Source organism: Melospiza georgiana, chromosome 18, assembly GCF_028018845.1.
Source record: "Melospiza georgiana isolate bMelGeo1 chromosome 18, bMelGeo1.pri, whole genome shotgun sequence".
NCBI classification, from domain to species: Eukaryota; Metazoa; Chordata; class Aves; order Passeriformes; family Passerellidae; genus Melospiza; species Melospiza georgiana.
The window spans coordinates 3,206,468-3,225,159 of record NC_080447.1 but is presented as its reverse complement, the minus strand read 5'-3'; the positions used below and the strand labels follow the sequence as shown (position 1 = coordinate 3,225,159).

The 18,692-nt window shown below is 44.1% G+C and overlaps 1 protein-coding gene across 5 annotated transcripts in view; it reads left to right on the top strand.

Moving 5' to 3' along the window:
• Positions 1 to 379: 379 nt before the first annotated feature.
• CLIP1 (CAP-Gly domain containing linker protein 1) overlaps positions 380 to 18,692 on the top strand; it is a 59,536-nt gene continuing 41,223 nt past the window's right edge. For 4 of the 5 annotated variants that reach the window (XR_009115373.1, XR_009115372.1, XR_009115371.1 and 1 more), the window contains exons 1-3: positions 381 to 485; positions 11,035 to 11,221; positions 11,687 to 12,255. Coding sequence is in view for 1 of the 5 variants with exons in the window: in XM_058037141.1 (XP_057893124.1) it covers positions 11,128 to 11,221; positions 11,687 to 12,255 (663 nt within the window). In the remaining 4 variants the exon portion in view is untranslated. Of the gene's footprint in view, positions 486 to 11,034; positions 11,222 to 11,686; positions 12,256 to 18,692 lie in introns of all 5 variants that reach the window. The other variant, XM_058037141.1, reaches the window with a different exon arrangement.

The window sequence follows — 18,692 nt, the reverse complement described above, 5'->3', positions numbered from 1 at the left end:
TAATAAATTTCTGCATGATGAATTTCTGGGCATCAGGACAAAAGGAAAATGGAGCGAAGCAGCAGACAGTGAAGTTATTCACGCACTAGAGCGATGTGCTTCACACCTCCCCGTCTGTGCCCACCCTCTCCCCCTCCCACCCAGCCGGGCTGTGCCGCAGCGGCGGCTCCGGGACCACCGGGCGCGCCGGGGTCACCCCGAGCCGGGCCACGGCCGCTCCTCCCTCCCCCGAGCTGCGGCTGCCGCGGGGCGAACAAAGCGGGGGGCGGACAAAGAGAGAGGAGGGGGCGCGGGGAGCTCGGGGGCACCGCCGGTGCCGCTGCCGCTGGTGCAGTCCCCGCCCCGGCGGGCGCAGACGTTGTGCCCGCCCCGCTCCGCCTCCTGCGAGCCGGGGCGGCGCCGCTGCAGAGGGGCCGCGGGAGCAGGAACAGGAGCGGGAGCGGCAGCCGGAGGAGGCGGCGGGAGCTGCGCTGGCGGCGGGGCCGGTGAGGCGGCGGAGCCGGGGCTGAGGGGGCCGCCCTGAGGAGCGCGCGGGGCGACGGCGGCGCCTGAGGGCGGGGGGAGCCGCGTCCGCCGCCTCCCGCCTCGGGGCCTCCGCGCTTCCCGTCCGGGCGCCGCGCTGGGCGGGTCTGAGGGCGCGGGGGTCGGTGCCGAGGGGCCGTGAGGGGCGGCGGCGTGGCCGGGCCCGGCGCTGAGGGCTGTTAGCGGCCGCCGCACGTGCTGCCCGCGCCGCCCCGCAGCGGCCGCTCCGGCGGGGGCCCGGCCGAGCCCCGGCGGGACGGGGCGCTGCGGACGCGGGGCCGGCGCGGAGCAGCAGCGGAACGGCCTCGGCTCCCTCAGCCCCGCGGGGTTTGTGCGGAGCGGGGACGCGAAGGTTGGATCGCAGCCGCTGCTCGAGTCTCGCCCTGGGAAGCTGCGGCGCTGTGCTGGGTTGGTGGTGGCTTGAGCGGCTGATTCTGAGGGAAGAGCTCTGAGTATTCCTTATATTCCTTGGTAAGCGCTGACCTGCAATTCCCAGCATTTACATAGGGATATTTTACTAATAATCTCCCTTGGCATTTTTGGATTTGTTTTTTATGGCCGCTGCCCATCCTCGCGTTGTAAAACCTGCTGGTTTCCAGGTGAGCTGCTCTGGCAGCCCCTCAGGTGGCTCAGGAGAGTTCGCTGCCATGTTCTGGGCCCTGTGGGAGCTGCGGGATTCCCGGGCACAGGCGCTGCTCCAGGCCCCTCCTGTTCCCGCTATAGCGCTGGACCCGGGGCGATGCCGTGCTCCCTTTTCTGTGCCATAGCTGTCATGGGGCACAAGGTAATTGCTGTGTTACTCACAGGGTAATGTGCCTCCTGCTGCATAAAAAAAATCAGCAGTTAGTTTTTCCTTTCATCTCGGTGCTGATTCCGCGCTTTAAATAATTTTTCAAGATATAAACAAACAAAAGCCAACACCAAAGAAATTTTCCAAAATAGAGCATGGGGAGGAAAGTTTACTCTGTGATTGTGTAGGTTGATGATTAAATATATGACTGTGAAATGAAGACTTGTTCGTCCCCACCCCTTCAGTTACCCACTGTGCTGAATGGGCAGGGTTTTATAGAAGTTCACAGGTTGCTTTGAGATCTTTGAGCAGAAGGATTTTAAAACATGTGATACTTGTGTTGACATGTAGGAAGAAGAAAGAAAAAGAGGTACAAAAGAGGAAGTGCCTTGATGCTGGCTGCTTTGCAAAGTATTTTATTGAAGGAGCAGAAATATGCATTCCGAATGCAATGTAAATTTGAAACTAGCAACAGCAGAGAGTGGTTTTCCTGAAGTGTGTCCATGTGCACCTGCTGCAAGAGTAGGAAGATTGCAAAGTAGATACTGTGAAGGAAAAGTAAATACCTCCCCTCCACCCACAGCAGCATTTCTTATTCCAAGGGAGGTTTAACTTTTCACCTTTTACTTGATTGTTAGTTCTTGCTGTAAAATGACGAAGATTTCAAGGTTCGTTTCCTGCCCAGTCCTTGTGTACATGCTGGGAGATTTTCTGTCTGTGCTACAGTGCACTAAAGCTTTCTGTGTACTCAAGGGAGAGGGATGGGTTGTTCAAAGCAGAAAAGCTTGGAAATGTGACCTTAAATGTCCATATCTTTAGGGATCAAGAGGGAGATTTTATTTGGCAGAAAAGAGTTTTACATAATTTGTATGGTTTCCCTTAAAGAGATCTCAGCTTTGTAGGGAGGGCAGAACCCCAGCTGTCCTGTAGGCTCATTCCAGATGTATTCCATGGGGAATAGCTGCATCTTTCCTCCTGTGATTGCACTGCAGGAAGGAGCAGGGCTCTCTCTGCTGATTGCTACAACTTCCTAGAGCTCCTGAAGATCTCCTGTCTGACTTTGAGGTTGTATCTGTTTGCCATCTTCTGACTGTGGATAGCCAAGACAGCCTTTATTTACTCAGCTTGGGCAGATTGCATAATTCATTTGGTGTTCCCCCCTTTATCTTTTAGCCCTGGTAAAGTTTTTCTTGGGAGGGACTGAGAATACATCAAAATAGATCCTCCTTAAAAAGAAATAGAGAGCTCTGCCTTGCCAATATGATTTTTCAGAGCTGCTTTTCTTTCTCTTTCTAAAACACTTGGGTCAAATGTTAACTCTGTATGTTGAATGCAAGATTTCTAATGTTTGAACATGACAGCCATGAATGAATGCAGCTCTTGTTTAATCCTTTGGCATTCCTTTGGGGACTACTGGCTCTGCTGGCACGTCTAAAGAGTAACTCCCTGGAATCCTTATTGGAGCAGCATGTTTGGAAATGCCTCAGATGGCTGGTGTTTTGTTTTTTCATGAAAGGCAATTATATACTGCATTAGCTGTAATCTCAGCTGCTCTCAGCCCCATGCCAGTTTCTGCTGGGGCAACCATTTCACTGGTGTGGACCTGCAGAACTCTGATGATTTAAACACCTCCTGCTTGTGCAGGTGTTTGTCCTCCACATCCATTTGTTTGTGTAGAGTGAAGCTGCACTCTGTGACTGACCCTTAGAAATACCCAAATATCTGGTGCTGGCTCCTGGCCCCCAAAAGGCTGTGAAAGATTCAGGACAGGCTGTGCAAATTTGTGCTTTAACACCAACCCAAGTTTTTCCACGTGGAACATTTCATTAATTATTTGTACAAACTCATAAAAATACATTCTTTTAATTTATATCTTCCCTGTTTCCAGAAGAACCAGCATTAAAAGCTTTTCGTTTTCCTGATCCTTATAATCTTACTGTCTGTATTTTTAGCTTATTATGAGGGGAAATTGCAAGGCAGAGAGAGAAACTCAGCATTGTACAGAATCAGCTTATTTGACACTCTCATTCTGCTGCTCTGCTTGGCAGCAGCATCCCCTCAATCACAGCAGCATTTATCTAAGTCCTGAATTTGTGCTTCTCCTGAGCTCTGCCAGCCTTGCAGCAGCCATGGGCTCATCTCAAAGGCTGAGCTGTACAGAGGAGCTGACTGGATGTTTTCAGCCAGTGTGAAACAGTTACAGTTTCACCCAAGTCTATCAAAATTAAATCCTTTCTATAAAAAGCAGCATCTTTGTTTCAGCTGCTTGGGTGGTAATTGTATTAGGGAGAAGCCTTTGTGCCTTTAAATGCAGTGGGGTTGAGGCTGAAGGGAGATGATGTTTTCTTTCTCAACATTGAAATTGTAGATCCCAAATAACTTAAACTTGAGATTCTGCTATTCCAAAGTCATCATTTTACCCTGACTGATTGCACTTACTGGGATGGCTGAAGTGCATTATCATCAACAGAAGTCAGTGTGGACAGTCAAACAAATTGTTCTTTTTCTTAATGAAAAGGAGGTCTTTGGAGAAAAAATAATTTCCTGAGTAAAATGTAAGAAAATTAGTAAGTGGTGACAACAGGCTTACCAGAAGAGGTGGCAATTATTTACTTAGTTGGGAACTTTTTCCACACCTCAATCCTTGGCTCCTTCTGTAGGGAATGATGTGCTGAGAAGGGAGGATCATGTGCTTTCTGATCTTTTAATAGACCAGAGCAGCAATGTTTTTTTAATCTGTGTGCACAGTGGCAACTTGAAGTGTTGGAGTTTGCATCATATTAACAATTAGCAGCTCTTCCTGATTAATTAAAGATAGGCAGAAGCTTTTTAAAAGGACTGATCAGGCTGTGTTTGGAATAGAAATAGATTGAGAAAAAAATTACTCACAAATTGCTGGCCCAAAATAGTTTTTTACATTTGTGCTTCATATTCAACAGTCTGAATTTCAGTGTTTCTTTACGGAGGATCCTGGGGCATTTGGGAACCTGACTGAGCATAGCAAGTTCTAGAATGATAAAACAGGGTGACTTAAAATGTCCTTGATGCAGAATTAAAATCCATAAGCAGAGCTGAAGCTTTGATGAATTACCTTCCTCATAGCAGTGCTGTAATATCTGACTGATGGTTTCAGTCCTAAGCCTCTTACAATCTTTGATCTGATTCATCTTCTCAGAGCAGTTTCTAAGAACTCACCCCACCTTTTCCCTTTCCCTGGCATGTGCTGGGACAATCCTGTTTATACAATTTGCAGCAAATATCCTGCACTTCCCAAGGTGCTAAAACAGCCTTGTGTCTTATTTAGCAACTTAGCAATTCCCTGAAACCAATTTTCAGTGGATTTGGGTCTCATAATGGTTGCCTTCCTAACTATATTAAGTTCAAGTTTTCTATTATCTCCAAGTAAACTGATAACCTGCTGCTGACAAATGTATTGATGGCAAATTTGCTTCAGGAATAATTTGTTCTAAAGGTACTGGGAGAAACTCAACTCTTTAAACACAAGTCTCCCTCCTCCTGGTTCACCTGCTTCTGTGAAGCTTGCAGGAATAGGATTTATTTTTATTAGAGATCTCTTGCCTTCTATTTTTATTTAGTTGAAATCACCCAGCAGGTCAAAATCAAAGGAGAAATACAGATTGGTGTGCAAGCCTGGCTGATGTTGAAAGATGATCTAAAATCTTTGGTTCTGAATACCCTGGGATCTGTGAACTCACATAGAGAACAGTTCCAGTCATCAAAAACACAACTTCTACTATTGATTTCAGTTAAGAAATAAATCTGAAGTTGCTGGTTGAGCTGTAGGTTCCTTAATGAGGGCCAGTGCTGTGGAGATTGGGGATCCCAAACATTCTTCCCCAGTGCTGTGGGATTCCCAAACATTCTTCCCCAGTGCTGTGGAGATTTGGGATCCACAAACATTCTTCCCCAGTGCTGTGGAGATTTGGGATCCCAAACATTCTTCCCCAGTGCTGTGGGATTTTGGGATCCCAAACATTCTTCCCCAGTGCTGTGGGATCCCCAAACATTCTTCCCCAGTGCTGTGGAGATTTGGGATCCCCAAACATTCTTCCCCAGTGCTGTGGAGATTTGGGATCCCAAACATTCTTCCCCAGTGCTGTGGAGATTTGGGATCCACAAACATTCTTCCCCAGTCCCTCTCAATGTAGCAGGCAGAGGGAGATCTCTGAGCTTTGAGGGAAGCAGGGATTTGCTCTCTGCAGTGAAATCCCAGGAGTTATTTTGGGGATGTCCTCAGCCCCGGGGCAGTGGTTCCATGGTGGGATGAGTGATGACAGGGCTGAGTGTTTGTGTTACAGCCCTGGGCCTGCTCAGGGACCATCCCTGCCTGCTCCTGTCTCACTGACACACACTGAGGAATGTTTATCCAAACCAGTGCCCTGGAAAAATGATTGAAGGTTTTTCAGGCCCTCTGCCACTGATAGGAGAGCTCTGTTTCACTTTCTGTTGGTTTTTGCCACTCTTCCTTTGAGGTTGAGTTCATCACATCAGTGCCGCTGTCAGAGGAGCTGTGTCATCCCAGTGGGCAGAGTTCCCAAATTCCTGCAGGCTTTGGGCTCGTGGTGTTATGGCAGCAGAAGCAAACTGTGTTTGGGTTAGACTGAAGCCCTACTGAAAGTTGCATGCAGCAGTAATTTCCTGCAGTTATCCTGGTGGCTGCTGTGAAGGCACTTCAGAGGAGCAGGAATTGCTTTTGTTCTGTAATGCAATAGTTATGCCTGGTTAAATTAAGTAGAGATGCACTTCTTCAAGAGTCTGTCTCTAGGAAAATTCATATTTATGTTAAAAAAACAGAATATAAGGGACTGTGGCTTTGAGGTTTCTGTAGGATGTTTGCCTTTGTGAAGGGTTGACCTCTGGAATTCCTGTGATGGTTGTGTTGGATTGGGCTGGAAAGCAGAATGTCTCAAGGATCCTGTGTAAGTTATGAGACCTTCTTGCTTATTTCCTTACAAAATTTTCATTTCCTGTCCCAGTACCTGCAAACAACAGATCTGAAAAGTCTGGATTTCTTTTGTTATTTTCTACCTGATCAGCTGAGTTATAAATGCAATTCTTTTCTACCTTTAAAGGTGAGGTACAAAACATTGGTTTGATGTGCAGGTACCAGCTCTCATGTTTTGATGTTGGCACTAAGCAGAGCATAATAACCCAAAGAAATATGTTTATATGTTTTTATGGCACTTGGCATAACAAACATTGAATTAAATAATGTCTTTTCTTCTAGTAGAGCTGTATCTGAAGGCTATATTCAGATCATAACATGACTTGAGTAATTGACATAAAAATCAGTGGTTTCTGGAAGACAAAATGAAACTGAAGCCATGTTTTTAAATGTTCCCTTTCTCTGATTGCTGTGTGTTGAATGAGTAATCAAATATTGACTTCCAAATGCCAGCTCTTGTATTGAAATCTTAAATTCTTAATTCTATTTGTTTTCTGTTTTATATATAAAATTCTTTCTTGAATTATCTTCATTTCAATGTGACAGACACCTGGAGATGCCTCTAATTCCACAGTGTAATCCCTGAGCAGTGCAGTGTAAACCCTGGGCCAGCTCAGATGCTCAGTTTGGTTTGACAGGCCCTGCAGAGCTGTTGTTACCTCAGTCCCAGCACAATTTGCTGTTTGTGCCTCTCTTTGTTCACAAATGCCTACGGTGCTTTCTGGGGTGGCTGTCTGAGCTTGCTGCCCATTCAATAAATGCATCAGAGCTGACAAAACACAGGGAATTTGCAGTAAGGCAGGAGCATGAGGGTCACAGAGAAGTTCATTTGCCTTTCCACTGTCTGCCTTCAGTGGATCAATGCACAGACCTGCGTGTGAGTTCATTGCTCCAAAATTGTTGTGTTTTAATTAGGGAGTGGCCAGGAGTGCTGCATCACTCTGTAAAGTGAACACATGAGGGATTCCAAATCCATCCGTCTGGTTTGGCAACTTGTAACAGGGCAGGACTGGCTTTGAAGCTGAGACTTTTACAGAGGAAATTGTGTGCTCTGAAATATTTCATTGTAAATGTAGTCCATTGCTTGCAGAGTGGTTATTCAGATTTTTGGGTGCCCAGTAAGAAATTTCTCCAACAGACCCAGAATGCAGCAGAGGGGGAGTCAGGATTAGGAAGATTTTTGTTCCAGAATTCAGTTTCTCTTGTGCCCCTTTCCTCCAGAATTGTTCCTGTGAGGATTCTGCTGTGCACATCCCAGTGTGGTCAGTTTGTGCACCTGCTGTGCAGGAATTATTCCCCTCAGAATCTTCCACAGGTTTGACTCTGGTCTGGCTCATTCTTGCACACCAATAAATGTTCTCCAAGAGGTAGCAAGCAGCAACGAGCAAGGAGAAGGCATTGGTTTTGTTCAAAGCTAAAATGGGGTTGTATTTTCAAATCAGGTATGAATTTCAAAAGCTTAACAATTCAACTGAAACTATTCAGCGCTTTTGTAAATATATATACTCAATCTTTACAGGAGTGTAATAACAGCCCAGGAGACTGCAAATACAACTTGTGGAGCTGTGGGAATTAGATCTGAATCACAGAGAACATGTTTATGTGCTTTAGTTTTAAGACTGCAGTAATTTTAGGAGTTGTGTTCATAACTGTGTAGGGTCAGAGGTCTTGGAGCAGCTCGTGGGCTGGAGGGGAAATCTTTCCAGGTTCAGAATTCCAAGTTACTTTCTCTAAACTCCAGATATTTGAGGAATGATTCATGAGCTCCCTCAAGCTTGGCAGCAGCAGCTGGACAGCAAGCATGAAACAGGTATTTGAGAAATGCTGTTCAGGCAGAGATTTCAAACAGTGCTCCTTGTGCTGAGTTTGTTTTTCTCTCAGGAAAGTGAAGATTATTATCACATAGCACATTACTAGGATTTATTTACTTAAACCAATGGTGCCCAACTTGTTCCTTGATCCATGCAATACTTAGAGGTCTTTAAAAGATAAATAAAAAATAATGATATCATTAATCAGTTAAAATTCCTATTGTGTGTAGTCATGTATTTCCAATAATGGCACAAGTGCAAAGCCTGTGCTTAAAATCTCTTTTTATGCTCAGTTTTGTTACTGGTGGAACACTTCAGTGGGATATGTTATCAGAGGCTTTCTGGACCTTTCCTTGGGTTCCTGACAGGATATTTTGGGGACACAGTAATATTTTTGTCTAGTGGTTATAAGGATCCTTTTTCAGGAGAGCTAAGTTGGTTTGAAGGGAGGAAAGAACAAATTGAGACAAGCAGTGAGCTGCTGTCTTTTATGAGAACTGAAGTGAGATCACTGACATCTGGAGCCTGTTAGGATATGTTGGAGTGTAATGCTTCAAATCACTTGATGCAAATTTCTGTGGTTTATGAGCTCCATTAGGCAGTGCTGCTCCAAAGGCCCTGTCCCTAAGACCAAAATTTGCATTTTAACTATTGCAGTGAGGCAGTCAGTTATGAAAAAGTCTTGCCTATAATCTTAGCTTTTATTTTGTCTGAATTAAGGTACAATTTCAGTAACTGAAAGCAGGACAGGAGGGATTGTGTTACTTCTGGCCTCATTGAAGGCCTGTGTGTTGAGAAAAGCAAATGACACAGCAAATATATAACCCCTGACTGTGGAGAGCAAGATTAAACTGTGAATGAGTATCTGAGCCAAGAAACGCAGGGGTAGAACATTCTAACTTTCTGTTGAGCAGAGCCTTGTTAACCATCTATTAATAAATAATTAACTGAAACTGGCAAAGTCTAATTTGGGTGCTAATGCAGTGTGTGCTTTCCCTGCTGTACTTGTCCCTGCACAGGGCAGGTGTGGGGGGCTGGAATGGTCTTTGGGACCAAAAAAGAGATGATGTATGGAAAAGCATGGCAGAGTGCTGAGGAACAGTCCAGCTTCAGGATTTAGGAGAAACCTTCCTTAAGGAGGATTCCCCTTGGGCCAAATTTCCATCAGTTTGGTCTTTGGCACTGACAGAACTAAAAATGACTGACCATGATGCTTCTCCTGTTTCTGTATTTGCATCAAATCCTTCTTTATCTTGAACTGTTTTTGTGTTTCATGGATTTTGATGGGTTGAGGGAAGTAAGGGAGGTGAGCATGGCGATTCTGGAGCTGGAGAGGAGGGAGTATTGCCTGTAGTCTGGGGAAGGGAGCACATTTGTAAGGGAGGAAAAAAGGCTTTTCAGGCCCTTGGTGTGTCAGGGCAAAGTGCAGTTTTAGAGGATTTCTAAAAGGAAGGGTAAGGAAATGTGCATGATGTAGAGTCATGACTGCAGGCAGGTGGGTGACAAACTCCTGGCAACACCAGGAAAAAAAAAGGTTCAGAAATCTTCCCAGCACTTGATCATTTTGCTGGAGCAGAACTTAAATTGTAGGCAAACACAATTACATCCAAGGTAGTAATTCATGCTTTTAAAGTATAACTTTGTTGCAGACTTAGAAAATGCCTTGAATTTGTCATGGCAGGTCTTGAAATAACATAAGGAATGTTTCACTTTGGTGTTCAGGTTCACAAAGCAGTGAATTGATTTTTAGGAACGCCGATTAATAATTCATAACACAGGAGGGATAAATCTCAGACTGCTGCTCAAAGACAGGATTGGTCTATTCTCCTTTCTGCAGCAGAGCTGTCTGTGCTGGCAGGTTTGTTTTACCTTTAGCTGGTGCTGAGCTCCCAGTTTGCAGCCCTGGGCACTGGGAGGCTGCACTGCCCAGTTCTGTGTGCTGGCAGGTGCCAGAGTGCTGAGGGAAGGTGAAGGGCAGCCCTGGGAGCCGCTCTGTGCTCTGGCTCGACGTGTTCTGAGCAAACAGCTGAGCAAACTCGCTGCCTGCCCCTTTCCCCTTCCCCTCAGCTCTTTGTTGAGGTGTGTGTGCTGCTGTTGAAGTGGTGTAGCTGTTGTGGCAGTGCCTCATGTAAAAGTCAGCACAGAGCCAAGCTGTGCTCACACAGAATAGTTTATTCCTTTGAAGAGAGGGGAGAGCACTCACCTTGAAGTTCGGCTTTGAATTCGCATTCGAGGTAAAAAAAATACACAGATTTTTCATTAGAGATGAAAAAGCCTTTCTGAAGCTCTTGTAATCAGAAAGAAGATGCCTCCTGTGGCAGAACACAGTTCCCTGAAAAGCTTGGAGCTGCCTTCCAAGTCCTATCCTAGCAACGTGGGGAAGAGTCCCTGCTCCGAGCTGGGGCACCGCCGGGACTGCAGCCAGCCTATCTTGTGATCTGAGCTCACAGAGCTGAGGTGCCTCTTTGCTTTCAGTTGTCATCATGTAACTCTTCAACAATTTCAGCTTTTCAGTTCCAACCTCTTAGAAACTTTACTCCTTTCATCCTGAAATTCCTGGCTCTCTTGTTTTCTGTTGCTGTTATTTCTCTAGTCTCGAGCTGATTTTGCTGCAATGTTGCAACATTGGAAAAATGTGACAGAAAGCAGTTGTGTGTGTGCAGCAGTTAAATCTATGTGTAATGTTAGCTGTGCTGTTAAGGGCTTTGTTTTTCTTTCTTAAAATAGCCTTTTAGTTTAAATCTCAAGATAAATACAGCAGCATTCAGCAAAGTGAGTTCTTTTGATGATTTAGGATTTAATAGGAAATGGCCTTCAAATGCTGCTGGCAGCTACTGGAAAGCATTTTTTATAATGCATTTCACACACAGATTGTGTATATATAGAAATCCGTTCTGCAGGAGTTAACACTGATCTTTGCTCATGTCTGATCTTTTTGTATTCAGGTTTATTCCAGAGTTGAAGAAGCTTGAACAATATATTTTCTCCATGTTTGGAAAAAGATAGTTGCTGCAAACGAGGAGGATAATTGCAGAAAGATGAGTATGTTAAAACCAAGTGGCCTGAAGGCTCCTTCCAAGACCATCAAGCACGGGAGTACCTTGCTCAAAACACCTGCACCTGTTGCTGCTGGTAAGGAACAGTTAAATGTTTTAATCATTCCCTCCTTCATCTTCTGACAAAAAGTACCTTGAATGTTCTAGTATACACTATTTTTACTCTTTCCACCAATGTATTTTGATTGTATTTCAGATTTTTAAAAATTACATGTAAAACTTACAAAAAATCTAAAGGTTACTGACTGGAAATCAAGCAATTTTCCTCAAACCTTCTCATGATAGAAATGCTTTGGGGGTTTTTGAAGTCAGACCTGTGATTTTTGTTGTTACAAAAACAACATTACAAAAACCTTCATTAAATTCAGTGTCTCTGTCCTTAGATTTTGATTTTTTTACCCAGAGATTACAGCATGTGCACAGGAAAATTAAGAGTTGTGATCTCCTAATTAGGGACATTGTTACACTGAAACTCAGTAACGATGCTCTTTGGAATATCAGTGTATTTAATTCCCTGTTTCTCACTGTGCTTTGATTCCAGCCCCAGCAGAAAAAGCAGCTCCCAGTGAGAAGAGCTCAAGCACAGCCCCTGCAGATGCTCACGAGGAGTTTGTGGATGATTTCAGGGTCGGGGAGCGCGTTTGGGTCAATGGGAACAAGCCCGGCTTCATCCAGTTCCTGGGGGAGACGCAGTTTGCCCCGGGCCAGTGGGCGGGGATCGTCCTGGACGAGCCCATCGGGAAGAACGACGGCTCCGTGGCCGGGGTTCGCTATTTCCAGTGCGAGCCCCTGAGGGGAATCTTCACCAGGCCCTCCAAGCTCAGCAGGAAGGTGGTGACAGAGGACGAGGCCAACGGTACCCAGGCAGCTCACGCGTCCAGAGCCACGTCCCCAACATCCACGTCGGCTGCCAGTGCCGTGTCCTCATCCACTGCTGCACTTCCCCCTTCAGGAATCCCACAGAAAACCCCCCTTGCTGCTAAGGAACATGCAACTCCTTCTCAGATTAGCAATCTTTCCAAAACTGCCAGTGAATCTATATCAAACCTCTCAGAAGCTGGATCACTAAAGAAAGGAGAAAGGGAGCTCAAAATTGGAGATCGAGTGCTGGTAAGATTTCCCTGTCTGCTTTTGATTGATGAATTAAAACTTCTGCTAATATTCAAAACTTTTCTGCCATTTCCTTGGTCAAGATAATGTAAATTCCTGCTCTAGCTTTCTTTGTCTAGTGTCTTCTGTAACCAAGCTCTTTGCATGCTGTGGGAATATCTTGGCTGAACCAAGATAAAATGGTTATTTGGGCAGGTTTTAATCTGTTATGTTTTGCCACTGTTTAAAACACAACCTCGTGTTTAACAACATACTCGTAGTTTATCTCTCTGTATCTTCAAGAGCTCCAGTTGTGCTAGATAAAACCCAAGCCTGTGAGATTTCCATGCAGGTCCTCTGCCCTGTGCAGGGCTGTGTCTGTAGAAAGCAAAGCTCAATAATTGATTGTTCCTGAGTGGTGACAAGCAGCAACAGAGGCAGTCACACAATGCCACTGATCAGCCAGGAATTGCCTGTGCTCTTGGGGATGTGCCACATTACTTGGCTGCCCTTCTGAATTCAGGCCCCTAAATGCTTTGCCACTGTTATCATCTCACCTTTTAAAAAGGGAATTGATCTGTTAGTTTTAACATTTTTTAAAAATTATTATCAGAAAACTGGTGGTTGGTTGTGTATGTTGTATTCTTAATTTAAATACTGTTTATATAGCCTTTATATATAACTGGAATGATCCTTGTATACTCACCAGATTTATGATCACTGTAACAGAAACCTGATTTTAGGTTTGATTTACCCAAGTGAATCATTAAGCTAAAGATTTCTCTCTCTCTTATTTTGATACAATCTTCTCTTATGCATGATATAATTTTAGACTTTCCATTAGGCAGGTGTGAGTGTCCTGGCATAGAAACATTTCTGGGGTTACTCTAAAGACATTATATAGAAAAAAAATCCCCTGGATTTTACTGTTTGTCCTGCAGTGCCCCACCAGAAAATAATTCTGCAGTGAAGGTGGATTGATATTTTAATTAAGTTTATAGTATTTATGAAGGAAGAATTTGCCTCCTCTTTCTGTTTAAGGAGAGCTTAAAACACACAGGGCCAAGTTGAAGAAGGAGAGAAAGGTGAAGTGAGGGCAGGGGTTGGCTGACAGCTGGATTTGGGCTGAGATGTGTTTTCTTGGAGTGCCAATGGAAACAAAGATTTGTGGTTTATCCCTGGCTATTTCTGTCAGAGACTGAGCCCTGTTGTCCTCCAAACAACATCAGTGCTTTAACCCCTTGTTTGCCTTTTCCTCAAGGCCTTTGGGAGCCCTTCTGGGATGTCCCTTCTGGGAGGATCCTCAGGTGCTGTGAAGGCATTGCCCTGCCTTCCCTGTGTCCAATCAGTGCAAATTGCAGAAGCAGCATATCCTAAGTGCCACACTTTGATAATAATAGGGTCCCAAATTGTTAAGTAGGACAAGTTTAACTTAATATTTCATCCTCTCTACTACCTCTGTTTGCCTGAAGTCTTCCTTGTGAATCACCAAATTGTAGTTTGAGGTTTTTTGGGGTAATTCCTAGCACAGTATGTTGGTGATACATAACTATAATTTCTGTAGCAGTGTAAGACACTCAGGAATGTGGATGTTAAAGGGGCAGGATCCTTGTTTACTCTTTTCCAATCCTTTGGGATCCCATGCTAATTATTTGTATTAGATCTCAGACTCTGCTGTCATATCTAATAATAATTCAGATATAAATATCTTAAGTGGCCAGGTTAGTTCAAATAATCCTGAGTTTGGCTGAATAATTGATTCATCTGTTAATATATTTTCCCTGGCACTGAACTCAGCACTGAGCTGTGGAGTTGAGGTGCCACTGGGTAATTCTGGGAGCTGTCCCTCAGAGCTTCCAACCAACACCAGTTGCTGGGAAAGACCTTGTGTCACTTGTGTCACTTGTGTCACTTGCTCAGCCATTCCTGCTCCATCAGAGGCACAAATCCACCTGGCCTGCTCCACATCTCTGGGATTTTATTGGTACTCACAGCAGTCCCTTCTCAGTAATACTTGCAGGAGGATGAAGGGCTGGGTGGGCATTTCCAGTCCCACCTCAGCACAGAATTTCCCCTCTAAGTGACAATGTGGTGTCCCAGAGTTCCAGTCTGACCCCACCACTGCAGGCTGGAGGGGCTCAGTGCTGCAGCCTCCATCAGTTCTTGCAGCCTGCACCAGCTGCTGTGAGAGTTTTGTGAAGGGTTTTTGGTGCTTATGGACACGTGGAGAGAGCAACTGTGGGGAATGGGAATTACAGTCTGAGAGCAGGGAGCCTCCAGCAGTGCAGAGCTGCAGTTCAAAACAATGAATTCATGATAGACAAAAGCTCATTTGGGAGCCCTGTTAAAGCAGCTAATTGGAAAATGACATCCTGGAGGGCAGATTCATGGATGGGTAAGGCACAGCTCACCAGCCAAGATTGCATTCCAGAATGGACTTCAGATGGCCCCAACCTCATTGATCTTAGTGTGTGATCTCGGGGTGTGGAATGAAGTATTTCAATCTGTTCATTTTTTTCCCTCCAACTTGGATTATAAAATGTCCTCAATGGGAGTTACCTTGAGTGGATCAGTTAAATTACTTTAAGTTTCCTTATATTGGTGGTAACTGACTGGTTTTGGATGATTTCAACAAAAAAAGGCAAAATCTCACAGCTCTTTTTGTCTGCCCAGTCTGGATTAGCAAGGAACAAGAGGCCACTCAGTGTTTACTAATTCACATCTCAACTCTTTATGTTACACATATGCAAATTGGGCACAAGTTTGGACCTGAAATGTTGGGTTCAATTTCAGGCTTTCCCAGCAGCTGAGCTTTGTTGGAACGTTCTGCTGTTCCTGCAGAGATGTTGATGCTGCTCCTCTCCAGGAAAAGCAGCTGGCACCCCTCAGCTTTGCTTCTGCACTGTCCCAGTGCTGCTGGCATGAGGTGCTTTGGTTAAAGGCTGTCAGGAGCAAAAGAGTCTTGAGGAGGTGATTAAAGGTCCTGGATTGTTTTGTGTGCAGAGAAAAGATGCCTTAGGGTTTTCTTCCTATTCCTTTGATCTCTGGTGGTTTCACCAGTCTTTTGTACATTTTAAGTTAGAGTTACCAAATGCTGAGTGGTGCCATATGAGAGGCCTCCCAAACTTCTACAACAGAGCTAATATATTCAAAATATCTTCAGAATATAAAGGGTTAGTAATAAAGGAAGCTTCCAGTGAATATACCCCTGATTTATTTGATTATGAAGACAGGTACCCTACAGATCTTTCCTTAATTCAGATAACATGAGGAAGAATAGTGGTTACATACAGATTGCTTGGGACACTTATTCAGAGTTAAAGAAAAGACATTCCAGAGAAGTAAAAGAAAGAAAATTTCCAGAGGGGGAAAAAAACTAGAGAAAAGAAATACCAGAGAAAATCAATTCCACTGCAAAAAGCGAGCATGGCTGTGAGGTGATCACCTGTGTATTCTCCAAACCAGGCTTGCTCAGAGCACCTCATGTGAGTTGTGCTGAGCAGTGCTATAGATACAGAAATAAAAAGAGGCAAAACAAGCAGCCTCACTTTTTCAGGGGGCAGAAAAACCTCTTTTCCCAAAAGACCTTGGATATTAAAAAGACACTGACATGAAAACAGACAGTGCTTCAAGGTATTGGATATGTCAGCTGTGGGTGCCTGCAGGAAAATACAACAATCAGCTGCAACCTTTCCTGGTTTTTCCCCTCAATTTGAAGAAGACATTTCCAGGCCATTAAATTGAGTTGTAAACATCAGAAAAATAACTCATGGTAGACATCAATGCCCATAAGGGAAATATAATAATTGTGGAGAAATTCCCATTGTCCTCTTGTCTTAGAAGTTCTCTTGTTTGAGATTCCAGAGGAGTCAAAGCAAATCAAAGTGAGTGAACACACAAGTATTCACTGAAGTATTACAGCCCTAAATGGATGTTCTAGTGGAGAAGAATCTTTAGATTTCTGTAGTTTACTCCTCAAAGATGATTAATTGAAACAGCATCCTGTGCTTTGCTGTCTTGGGAATCTCTGATGATAACTCTCACTCAAATCCCAGTGTATCTGAGCTGTATTCAGCAAGCTTGTGCTCAGTTTTCCTTTCACTAACAAGAAACCATCATGATAGTATTTGGAAATGTTGAAAATATAGGTAGATAAGTTGGATATATCAAAGAATTGTGGTTTATTATGTGTAATTCACTATTTAGCATTTCATTTGGTGCACTGATGTATCTTTTACTGAATAAAAATAGGGCTAAAGCGAAGAAGAATTATTAATGCAAAGAGTGATACAAACAGCTCTGAATTAGGCATAATTTCCATTCTTAAGATATGATGTATGTTCTGGAATCTGGATGTGATTTAACAGTAAGAACATTAACTCTGGCCAGTCTGATCTTGTATTTGGGGATTCTGTAACACAGGAAAATGGATGTGGAAATCTGCACTTCCTTCACTGACCTCATCCAGCCTGTCTGGGGTTAATGACACAGAGCCAGAGCTGCAGTTGATTTTCTGCTGAAATCAGGCTCCAGCTCCAGCATTTGAACCTGCTCTGAGTAAGAATTCTGCTGTAAGTGCCAGTGGAAGGGCCCTGCTTGGTGCTAAACCAGATGGGGAGAGAACAACAGAAAACCAATTCAGTTACAAATTACTGTCAGGCTCAGGCAGTTTGGGTTTCCTGTGTGAGCTGTGGCCACAGAACCTGTTTGCCCTGGTGTTGCACACTTAGGATTTCTTAAGAGCCCAATGCAAAGTTGATTTTAAAAACAAACAAACAAACTCCCCCTGAACTACCCAACCAAAACAAGAGAGGAATCTGCTTCATGTGACAACTGTTGCCTGGACCAAAAGTTGAAGCAGCTTTGACAGCGTTGTCAGCTTTTCCCATAAAGGGACCAGATGCTGGATTTTAAATAAATAAATAAATAAAAATCTTATCAACCTAAGGGGCCTTAGCCTTCTCAAGGGATTAAAGTGCTTTCATTCATTTAACCAGTTACAGCTTCATCACAGTCTGCCAAATCTGCTGCTTCTGGGGCTGAGCTGTAAAGCTGCAACTCGGCCTCTGCCCATATGGTCACAAAAAGATGCAAACTCAATTTACAGGCACGTGCTGATGTGGCCTTTTTGCAGAGTTCTCCCTGTGCATGAGTGACATCTCATTTCTCTTTATTCCCTGTAAGTTACTCAGGGCTTTGTTGTTTCTTCCCAAGGTCTGTGGTGCTGGAACAGGCAGGGGCTGATAGGAGATTATTGTCAGATTTGTTTCCACCCATGTAACCTATCTGCAAGTAAACATGACGTAGGGCTGTCAACTGATTACATTCCAGGGCTCTGAAAAGCAGCCAGGGGAAAAAGAAACTTCACATGTAGAGAGGAGTTTCTCCCTTCAGCATTGTCACTGTGCTATTTTTAAGGTTTTCTTTTTCTGGATTTTCTGAATAGAAAATGCACTGATTAAAAGTCTGTGATAATATTAATCTGTTATGAGAACAAATATTCATTGGTGGTGTTACAGTTAAAACAGTGCAGAAATATCTGGCACAATGCATACAAGGATAGAAAAGGAAGAAAAATTTGGAAGTTGGCAATGTGTGAGGAGTTTGTGCTCTCCTGGGGCTCTTCTCTCCAGTCTCCTCCATCAAATGTGACAACTTTAACTGCTCAGTCACACTTTTGCCTTACCCTTGAGCTGAGGTGGCTGTGAGCTATTTTGATGGCTTTGTCATGTTAAGTCAAGGATTAAAGTCATTCTTATATTTATGTATGACTGCTTAAGCACAGGACTGTGGCTCCTGTAATCTATGATGTAGATTAATTTGCTAAATGGCTGCTGCAGCATGAAATCCATGTATGAGAAATATCTGAGGGGTAAGGGGTGTCCAAAGGCTTTTCTTGCAATTCATCATCTGGGTGATTTTCCCTGTGAAAAGCTCTGCTTTCTTTTAATGTTCCTTTTCAGCATTTTTCAGGATGTGGCAGTACCTATCTGCTCACAACTCAGGTGTTACATTTATCTTAAAACAAGGCACGAGTCCTGTCTGAGTCACTCTGTTTTGGCAACTCCTTATTTAAATTCAAATTGCATCTGAGTTCCTGGGCTGTAATGGCAGGACTGGTGACTCCCCACATGCTTTGGCAGTAAATTCCTTTTTTGTGTGTGGATTCCCTTCCCCTCTCCCTGCCTTCCCAAGGGGGAATATCCAGGAACACGTTGTCCTCAGTCATTTCAGCACAGGATGGGAGAAGGAACAGCTTATTTACTTATTTTAGTTTTTGCTTTTCCTTTGTGGTGGTGATGAATTCACATGTGACTTTTGTAGTATGGAATTGCTGTTAGGGGTTTTTTTGTGTTTCCTTTTGAGTTGGATGAATGAATTAAACCTCAATAACCCATCAGTTTTAGTTACTAAACTGTTTTCTGTGGAAGTGAAGGACTAAGTGGTAGCACAGTCTG